The following is a 10,540-nucleotide window of genomic DNA, read 5'->3' as shown; positions in this document are numbered from 1 at the left end:
CTTTCTCCAATCAGGTCAGACCAACACCTGAGGAGGGTGTTGTCATTGTTAGACAGTATGAGGCCAAATATAGCCCTTGCAGTCAGATCGTGCTCTTTCCAGGAGTGATTTGCTTGTTTTCAACCAAACCTAACATCTCTGTTAAAAAAAAAAAAAAAAAAAAAAAATACAAGCAATGTTTCTGTTTCTGGGCTTTTCATCCCTGTGGAAATTTAAAAAAGAAAAAAGAAAAGAAAATAAACAACTGCCTAAAAGCTGTTCAGTTAATGATTGACTCTCTAAATGAAAGGAGACACTGATTTAATTTAATTGAACTTAATTTAATTGTAATTGTATTCCCTTCCCTCTGAAGCCTCTGCAGAGTGTCGTGTTGCATCCTCTTCCTACCAGGATTGGACACCTCAGTGGCTCCTCCCTGCTCTGCAGAGTCAACAACCAGACTCACCTGTGAAATCTGGTCAAGCGAACACAGTCACTACTACCATCAGCCAGCGATCAAGCCAGGACCTTGTGGCCCAAGGCAACTGACAAACCAAGCCCCATGTAAGTACTCTTTAAATCTATTAATATCAGGTAAATATTCACCTTTTATTTTGACCTACCAACTAATGGCTGGATGCCATAAAGGCTACTGAATCTTTCTTGTTGTAAATGACATTCATAGGGAGCATTAAAGGGCCTTTTAGGAGGTCAGGCACAAGGACCCTAAGGGACCAGGATACTCCTTGGGGAGATCTACTGTTTGAAATACTAACCTTTTTTTGTTGGGGAAATTAAAAGCAGTGCCCACAGAGAGTCACAACAGGACAACAAGCAGACAAAACGTCTGGCATACAACAAAGAGACGACACCACAAATATGTCCAATATACTGGAAGAGCGGCACAAGGATCAAGTTTAACTGCTCTTTGTGAGACTCCCATGGGGGGGGCTTTGTTTGCTCTGAAGATGTGAATTTTTCCGCATGTGTTCAATAAAAGGCCCTTTCTGGGAAACCGGCTCTATTTTATTTTGAAAGACTCTGCTTTCATGTTAGGATTGTAATGTAGATAAGGAGCTGTAGCTTATAGCCGGGCTAATATTGATGTGAACTCCTGCAGTGCTCCACCATGGCCTCCACCATGTCCATGCGCAGCTACTCGGTGCGCCAGCCCTCCCTCTCCAGCATGTCAGTGAGGGACAGCAGCCGCAGCAGCATCCACTCCAAGTCCTCCATCTCCCCGCTCTCCACCATCGGCACGCTGTCCCTGTCCCGCTCCGTCTCCATGGGCAACGGCCTCAACATGCTGGGCTCCAGCCTCTCCCTCAACGGCATCGGCGCCAACGACAAGGAGACCATGCAGGGCCTGAACGACAGGCTGGCCAACTACCTGGACAAGGTGCGCTCGCTGGAGCGGTCCAATGCAGAGCTGGAGGTGAAGATCAAGCAACTCATGATGGAGAAGGCCCCCAAAGGCCACGACATCGAGGGGATGATGGCACAGGCGCATGCAATCGGGCAGGAGGTCGGTGTCCAATGCTTTGGGGTTCAGTGTGGTTCACTGATAAAACTGATGCCTCTATTTCTCTATTGTTACTCAGTGAAAGATACAGTAAGACATCTTTACTGTTGGATGGCATGTTGTGACGTGAAAGTTGGAAGAGCGAGGACAGACATTGTGCCTCAAAACTCAGAAGCCAACGAAATAACACAAATGTGTCATTGAGACTAAACGTATGATACCAACAAATTCTGCGCCTTGTTTTCCGGTTCAGGTGAGAAAGAAGACGCTGGAGAATGCCCGACTCATGCTGGAGATTGATAATGCCAAGCTGGCAGCGGACGACTTCAGGGTCAAGTGAGTGCCACACAGGGGTTTCTTTCTTTTACGTGCCGGCGATGTGTTCACATGAGAGCGCTAGACTGCGAAGCAATGTGAATAAATGACCTTTCTGTCAGGCTGTGAAACCGGAGCTCCATTCCCACGGTGCTGGGGCAACCGGGCAAAGCCAGCCATCGGGCCCATGTGGGATGTGATGGATCGTGTGGGTCAAAAAGATACTGTTTGTTTCCGGACAGTCCACAGTTGGCAGGGTGGGGGAGAGAAAAAAAATGCAACTTGAGGCAGGAAACACCCACTGCTGGTGCTTTTCTTCACAGTGTGCTGATGGTATGTTTTGTGGTCTGATGTGAAAAAGTGACCCGTCAATGACAGTGATTCACGGTATTAGCAGAGAAGTGCATTTGGACCTCGCATGCAAATCTTTGTATTAGTTTGGGTGGTATTTCTCACACGTGTGCATCAAGTCGGAGATTTGCCAAGTGGCTCCTGCACAGTTTGTGCTCCTCACATGTCTAATTAATCTAATTAAGGATGGGAATTTACTCCCAAGATTGTCTTCAAGTACAATTTTGATGTCATTTACTTGAACTCCTAGTTTGTGTTGTTAATAAGAAGTTTAAAGTAGATTAATCTTAAATGCTGCTGTTTGAGCCTTTGAATTGGTATTTCTAATCATTTTTACAATGCAGTCAAAAATCACACCTTTACCTCAAACATTCTGGTATATAAATGTATATATGTACTGTCACTTTTTAGATAACCCAAAGCATTTTTAGTCACGGATGAGGAGATACCTCAAATTGACCTCTTGAGTGTGGGACATCTTTTGAAAATGGGGAAAACACAAGATGCTGGTTTAGCGCTCCAGATCATAAACACTGTGGGCGAGTGAATGCAGGACTGAGGCCTAAGTCAAAACAAACACATCGAGATTCTGCTACTCATTGTGGGCAAACAAGAAAAACATCTCATTGTGAATCGTTTGGACCTCACTTTCTGTTGTTTTTTGACTTTGCCTGTGATGGCAGTATTGTGTTTGAGGTCATGTTTGGGAAAAACCCAGGTGGGCATTCAGTGATACTTTTTGTTTACATTTTTGTCTTGTGAAACATTTTCTGGCAATGCAGACCTCTGATTTTAATGTCGTATCCCCCCCAAAAAGTAAAAGGGAGTGCCATATAGACATTTCCTGTTTTGCACAAAATCCTAGCTTTTTCCTTTAGAAACTTCACCAGTGTGCAGGAGGTATACTCTGGTGGCTTATGTTAGCTGATGACCTTCTTTCCTTTTTATTTGAATCGTCCCCCCAGGTGGGAGGCGGAGGCCACCCTGTGCCAGTCTGTGGAGAGAGACTGTCAGGCTCTGAGGAGAGCGAAGTCAGACCATGACCAGATCATCGCCACTCTGCGAGGCGACCTGGACAGTCTGAAGGAGGAGCTGTACTTCCTCAAGAAGAATCATGACGAGGTGAGATTCCCATCAGCCTGCAGGTCGTGTCAGACACGATCAGTCAGTGTTCACTTATTCAATGGATCTCTTCAGCTAAGAGTAGTTCAACATCACATCTGGAAAAGGGAAGGGGAAAAAAAAGACTGAGAGAGCAGCTCTGTGCCCATGTTTGCTCTCTCTCTGTCAGTGCTCCATGTCTGAAACATGATAATGTTAAAGTGTACGGACACACCCTGCGTCTTAGTAACCAAGGTGCTCCAAGACGGCGAGATAACACCATTGTATGAACGCTTGAGCCCATCCAGGCTGTGTGTGTTTAGACAGTCAGGTGTGGTGTAATCCGGGATGTAGACTCCGAGTCTGACCTGAATAGAAACACTGGATTTTGTTTTGGAAAACTTGCTTATAAAAAGATGATGCAAAGTTTGTCAATGGGGAAGAATTATAAAGAGATATGGTGACAATAATGGACTCCATATATACTTTTCTTTATTAGTTACTATTAGTTACATTGTTTTGTTTAGTTTTTTTATTATTATATTGTGCTATTCTAAAAAACAAAGTAGAATTTTGGAATTCGGTGTATGATGAGAAAACCTTTGAAACCTGTGTTGTAATCTGTAGGCTAATGGCAGCATCCTACTCTAGTTATCCTGGACTTGTGGTTTTGTCAATATCCTTTTATATTCATGGTCTATTGTCTGTCCTCTCTGAATTCTTGCAGGAGATGAGTTCCCTGAAGCTGCGTCTTACCAATGAGCAGGTGAATGTGGAGGTGGATGCCGCTCAGGGTCCCGATCTCGGGGCCATCATGGCGGAGCTCAGGGTCCAGTACGAGGGCATCGCTCGTAAGAACAAAGAGGAGGCCGAGGTCTGGTACCTCAAGAAGGTCTGTCCCTGCACTCGCTCATGCTAATCTAGATTATTACAGTAGATATGAGAGTGGTGTGTTTTCACGCGTCTCCACAGTTGGACGCCGTACAATCCGAGGTCAAAGAAAGCAACGAGGCACTGCGATGTGCTCAAAGTGAGCTCAGCGAGAGGCGTCGCTTTCTGCAGGCTCTGGAGGTTGAGCTTGACAGTCTCCGCAAACAGGTAAAGGAACATCATATGCTATACACCGGCTTTTTCCTCTAGAAGAAGCTTGTAACCTTTCAGCAGTGTTTTTCAGGAGTAATTGTAAACTCTTTAAGAGGATGCAACATTGACCAGTCCTCAAATTCTCTATCTAAATGCGGTCCTTTTCCCCCTCCTCCTCCTCCTCTGCACATATGTCAATACTCTCTATAGATAACAGCTGCTTTCTCTTGGCCAACAAAAAGCTACTACTGCGTATAAGTACTGTGTACACTTCCCTTTTATTGTGTTCCTGTAATCAATCAGTGTGACAGCACATCGACTGAAATAGGCCTGTGCGTATGTGCACTGAGATCAAACACCACGAGCAGAAGACTACCATTGGTCTACGATGTTTGCTCAACCTGATGGCGAGCACACAAATGTCGCCTATGGAGAGATCATTGCGCTGACGGTCTCGAGTATCTGGATGAGTGGTGAGGATGTGAATGGATGAGCTCAACGGGTACATTCAAGGCAGCGCCGGATGATAAAAGTGGTAACCGTTGTTGTTACAGCTGTTGCATATGAAAGCAGTGCCCTAAAATAGTTTAAAACAGGAATATATGTGATAGGATTTTTCACTTAATATTTATCTCAGAGGTTGATAGGGTTTCTTATAAACCTACAAAGATTCACATGACTGAACATGTCACCTGAAAGACCTTGTGAATAATTATTGATGTTGTGAGACTCAACTCTGTTTTCTTATGACCATCATAACAACTGTTATGTTAATATCTTCTCATTCTGAACGCGTTCTCATTAATTGCGTTCCTAAAATGAGAGTCTGCATGGAGCAGTATAGATTCAATATTTTCGAGTTTCTCAGACTTAAGAAATTGTTTTTACCCATCAAGCCACATTTGAGTGATAAACGAAACATTGACCAGCATATAATTTTAGGTTATTTATTGACCTCGGACTACATGAATGATAATGGTTGAAATCATAACTTGATCAGAAGTAAATTTTCTTTGATCAAAATAAAACAAACAAGTGAAAGGTGATCAATATAGAGGCAGGTGTAGATTTATCAATGTTACTCTTCACTAAATTATTGTACTTTTCTAGTCACTCGTCTGGAATGAGACTGGATGTTTTTTTGGTTGTTTTTTTTCAGCAGCCAAGGTTGTGACCTCATGAATGTCACACATCCTTTGTTTAATTCTCACCAAAACATGAGAAATGAATGCAATGAAAGCCGTTATTCTGTCATAGTCTGTTCACACAATATCAGCAAATACTTTCCAACTCGCAGAAGTGGAAAGAATCAAAGTATTTGTTAATATTCCCAGCTCTCTTTACATTCTTTTTTGGAAAGGTTTTACATTTACTCCCTATATATAAACACAAATATCTGTACTTCCATATGCTTACCGACTCTAACCTGGCTTGCTATGTCTTCCAGTGGCTTTCATTTCAGAGTTGCAGAAAGAGCTTAAATCATTTGATGGTATCATGTGTTAATGCTGAAGGTGCAGACAACTGTGATAGTTGCTTCAATAAAAGTTGAATAAAGTCCTCCCACAAGAGAGGTTTTAGGTTAACAAGTTTCTTTTGTTTAATAGAAAATGGGCTTTTTAAGTTTTTTTAAAATCCTGATAAAAACATGGAATACCCTGGTTGGATTTTATGTTAAACTAATGATATACATTGACTTCTAATCTCAAGAAAAGTAACTCCTTCACACTTGATAATGCACATGGTAATATTAGATAAGTTTTGTTTGATATTGTGTGCAGTAGTGATGTACCTTAAGCCATATGAAAACCCATTCTCTAATACAAGGACAACATTTGACCTCTTGTCTGTCCTGGCCTGTTGGCAGGTCGCTGTATTGGAGGGAAATCTTGGAGAAACGGGACACAAGTACTCGGTGGAGATGGACCGTCTTCAGGCCACTCTGACGCAGCTGGAGGACGAGCTGTCCCAGCTGCGTCTCGACATGCAACGCAACAAGACCGACTACGAGCAGCTGCTGCGCATCAAACAGAACCTGGAGATGGAGATCGCGACCTACAGGAGGCTGCTGGAGGGAGAGGAAATGTAAGGAGAGATCTCAGACCAGACCATCACCAAAGCAGTGTGTCGTGTAATGTGCTAAACAGGGGGGGGAGTTTGAGGTTGAATCTGATCAGTGCACTTGTCCCACATTTTTTTGGAAACTATTGTTTTCCTGCATTAAACTTGTATGGAGAAGTACTACTCTCCTGTCTGTCAGCAACTCATTTGGTTAGGGTCAGCCTATGGTGTAAGGACTGTTAATATTAAGAAAAATAATGTGGCACCAATCAATATAAATTCAACATTAATTATCAGAGAAGTTGAGACATGCTCCATGAAGCCACGCCTGGCTATACTTTTATATCCATTTCGAACATGTTACTTTCTTTGTAAATGAGTGTTAATATTTCTCTTTGACTGGCACTCGGTCAATATGTGACACACATTTTCTCTTTATTTCTTTTAATCTTACAGGGTAAAGGAAACTCCTCCACCACCTAAAAGTAAGTCGAAATGGTTTATTACGTTTTGTCTTTTTTCGCTTTGTCTTGCTATTCTAACCAGATCATGTGTGTAGTCAAGACTTTTTTTTTTTTTTTTAGCATCTGAAAACTCAGCAATGTAAAACAGCAAGTACTTGACCTAAAAACCATTACCATTACAAACCGAGAAATGAATGGGATGGAAAATATACATTGATTAGACACTATATTTAAATAAAATCATTTATTGATTGCTTAACTATCGTACCTATTATAGATCCTGTTGATCAAATTGTATAGTAATGATGAACTGTCATCAAGGCTATAATTCGGATGGTAAAGAGTAGAACGCATGTGCGTTCACTTCCTCACCCTCAAGAGACGTCTCATTCCAAGCTAAAGTTTAAGTTGGCGGCCCATTTTAAATACAGATATTGGTTGGATTTATTGGAGTATTACAGAGTATGTCTGAGTGAAGTAGCTCTTAAGGAACACTCTACTCTGTCAGACAGGAATTGAAAAGAAGCTGCTGGCAAAAAGAAGGAATGATGACTCATTCAGTGAAAATCATATGTCAGAGACGAAAAGTACTTTAAGTACCGACGGCAATAATCTAGCAGATATTCCCATATGATGCAGTGGTTAGGATTCATGCTTTTCACCCAGGTGGCCTGGCTTTAACTCCTGATGTACGAATGTCTTTATTTGAATTGTATATCTAATTTTGCTCTGAGTAAATCTGTTTTTCCTCCCACGTTGCAGAGGACCCAGATGTGAGGACCAGGAAGATTGTGAAAGTGGTCACTCAGACCATGATCAACGGCAAAGTGGTGGATGAGTCCAGTGAGGTGGAGCAGATTGAGGAGCGCAAGAAATGAGCCGGGATGTCTCAGTGACCCAAAGTGCCTACTGACTGAGAATCAGGTTGTCTTTTTTCAGGCGTCAAGATTTAATGCCGCAAGCTTGTCAAATTTACCTACATCTTGGTCCAGAAACTGTTCGCCCACCACATAAAATCCATTTACCCTTTACTACAATTTTGAAACGGTTTTACTTCACTACACATTTTGTGCCACAGATTAAAAAAAATGAATAAATAAATAAAAAATTATGCAATGTACAGCTTTCCAGACATTAACTGAGGTCCTAAACTTGTATTTTCTTTTACAATTTAATTTAAATACATTATTTCTCACATTTTCAAAGAAAATTTGATTTACTACTTCAGTGGCTTTGTGCACAATTTTGAAAATACATTTTTAGGATTGTTTATGTAATTAACATCACAATGTAATTTGACAGAATAATCTGTTCTTTTCTTCTTGATGTTTCAACAAAGTACCTTTTGTTCCAGTTGGCCAGCGCACTGCTTTTAGGTGCAGGTTTAGAGTTAGTACACGGGTAAAGTTAATGGGTGACAGAAGACCACTGGAACCATTATTTCAACAAATAGTTCAGCATTTATTGAACAGTTTTCTCATTTAATCCAAAGTAACTGCAACCAAACTACAAATGTTTTAGTACTATACTTTCACCATGGTGTGTGTTTATTTACTGTTGTAGAGGTAAAAACTTCCCCCACAGGTGATTTGATGGACTGGTTAATAATGAAAGCTGTACTCTTGATGAAATATCCCATTGTCATTTAAATCAACAGGGATATTATTGCTTTGGCTATTGTTTTCTGCAAAACTGCAAGTCTTTTATCCCACAGGTGGAATGTTTGCATCCAGGAAGAGTCAACGTGAAGATTTTGGGGGCAAAGTTACAGTTTTAAATGTCAAAAAATGCTTAATTCTGAGCTTGAATCTGTTCATCATTTATAATTCTATGTTATTTCTAGTGTCTTTAATTCATTTAAACATTGAAGTGAAGAAAATGTGCCTATGCTAACAAGCTGCTGTAGCTTTATCTTTATCCCTTATCTTAATTTCGACAAAGACTAAACTGAAATGTTTTTCCTGATACGGATCACTAATTAAAATCCCTTGGACTTGATATGTGTTTGCTTGTGTGGAAAAGGCTAATGGGAATAGTGTTCTGGAGTTTTATTTTACATGTTAAATCAACCAAAGAGGCTGTAAAGTGCTGAATAAAATTAAATCAAGTGTTTCAAATGTGTTTCCTGGATTATTTTGCCTTTCATCCCAAACAGAAACGTTGACAGATACTGAGGGAGACAAAGCAGAAGGCAGAACAAAGAAAACTGTGATTTGTAGGCAGGAACTTGAGTCCATAAGCAGAAATATCAGGTAACAGGGTGTCGTGTTTTGTTTGTCACAGTGAGTTTGTACAGTAGGTCTTACAGTTATCAGTATTCCATACTGACACCAACAAAAAAACGTTTGAAACAAAGATCTGTACTGTTGTCGTTGGGGAAACGCTGTTGAAGTGGGTCAGTGTGACGCCGTCAGATGTTAAGGAAAGGCGGACAAAAGCAGTCATGGGAAATGTGTTAAACATTGTTCCTGTCAACTCTCCGAATAGAGCCTTATATTTTCAGGTGCTTACTTTGAGGATATTTGTGGGTTTGTTTGTTGTTTTTTTAAAGTGTCTTTTTCTATACCAGGTCTCACGAAACTCTATTTGACTCTTTCGTAACAAAACACTGAGTACAACCATGCTGTCATTAAGGGATTTCAGCCACTTTTTACCTGATCACTGAAGCATCAGGTAAAAATTCCATTGGTATTTGTGTGGTCCAGTTGCAGACAAGATTGCTTAAAATATTTCAAATTAGTCCTTTTCTATTACCTGATCTGCTTTAATGAAGCATGTTGTGTTGATCTCTAAATCGTTAATACATTACAAATCATCCTTTATTAGAAACATTTCAGTCTTGATTTTAAACCTCTTTGCAGGTCCACTTTTATTTTTGATTTTATTTCCCTGCATACAGATGAGCCCACTCTCACCATGAAGAGATGATCTGCCATTCTTTAGCAATGATTATTTCCAGCTGCTCTGTGCTACAGGGGACATTATATGGGATTCAAGTCAAGGGGAAATACTTGGTCAGATCACAGTGTTCATTTTTTTTTTTTCACTTTAAACACTCTTTGGTGATTGTTGCAGCATGTTTGGCATCATCTTCATGTGGAAAATCTCTCTCTCCTGCCGAGCTGCTCGAGCCCGGGAGTCATCATCTCATTCAGCCGGGTATACAAACATCATAGTGACATGTCTGAATGTCGTCTCCTCCACAACGTCTGCAGGGCTGAGTATCCGCTATCCTCCAAAACTTCAGGTTGATTTATTTGGGATTCACTGGAGAGAGGAAAGCAATATTTCCATCAATTCATCGGTTCACGTTAAAGATGAGCCTGATCAAGAGAAGCGGGTTAAAGGGCAGGACACCACATACACACACCGGCTACTCTGGAGTCACAAAACACACAAAGAGGAGATTTTTGTGGATGGATGGATGGATGGACACACAATTGTTTAGCAATGTGAATAAATGTCACTATACATGAGAGGCTCCCTGGCATTTTCATTGTGTAAAAGCAAGAAAATCCGGTTGAAGATCCTTTGAAAAAGGGAGTGAAAACATTCCTTTTTGATTGTTTTTATGATTTCGAATTACATTTATGGTTGTTTTTTTGTTGTTGTATAGTACATGCACAACAAAAAAATTAAGAAATACATGTATTTTTATTATGAT

General features: G+C 40.8%; 1 protein-coding gene across 1 annotated transcript; it reads left to right on the top strand.

Moving 5' to 3' along the window:
- The first annotated feature begins 481 nt into the window (after positions 1–481).
- Positions 482–8,014, top strand: krt1-c5 (keratin, type 1, gene c5). The gene is made up of 9 exons (XM_080498965.1): positions 482–543; positions 1,100–1,504; positions 1,755–1,837; positions 3,133–3,289; positions 3,996–4,160; positions 4,241–4,366; positions 6,219–6,436; positions 6,869–6,897; positions 7,639–8,014. The coding sequence occupies exons 2-9, from the start codon at positions 1,109–1,111 to the stop codon at positions 7,752–7,754; spliced, it is 1,290 nt and encodes a 429-aa protein (XP_080355091.1). The 5' UTR covers positions 482–543; positions 1,100–1,108; the 3' UTR covers positions 7,755–8,014.
- The last annotated feature ends 2,526 nt before the right edge of the window (positions 8,015–10,540 follow it).

Source organism: Blennius ocellaris (genome assembly GCF_963422515.1).
Source record: "Blennius ocellaris genome assembly, chromosome: 7".
Classification (NCBI taxonomy): Eukaryota; Metazoa; Chordata; class Actinopteri; order Blenniiformes; family Blenniidae; genus Blennius; species Blennius ocellaris.
The sequence above is the reverse complement of the archived record's forward strand: the minus strand, read 5'-3'. Positions and strand labels throughout refer to the sequence as shown.

Bases quoted from the DNA above. Each gene is read 5' to 3' on its own strand.
- krt1-c5 (XM_080498965.1), top strand. From the start codon at position 1,109: ATGGCCTCCACCATGTCCATGCGCAGCTACTCGGTGCGCCAGCCCTCC. The intron at 4,161-4,240 runs GTCTGTCCCTGC...GCGTCTCCACAG, and splicing joins AGGTCTGGTACCTCAAGAAG to TTGGACGCCGTACAATCCGA. The intron at 4,367-6,218 runs GTAAAGGAACAT...GCCTGTTGGCAG, and splicing joins TTGACAGTCTCCGCAAACAG to GTCGCTGTATTGGAGGGAAA.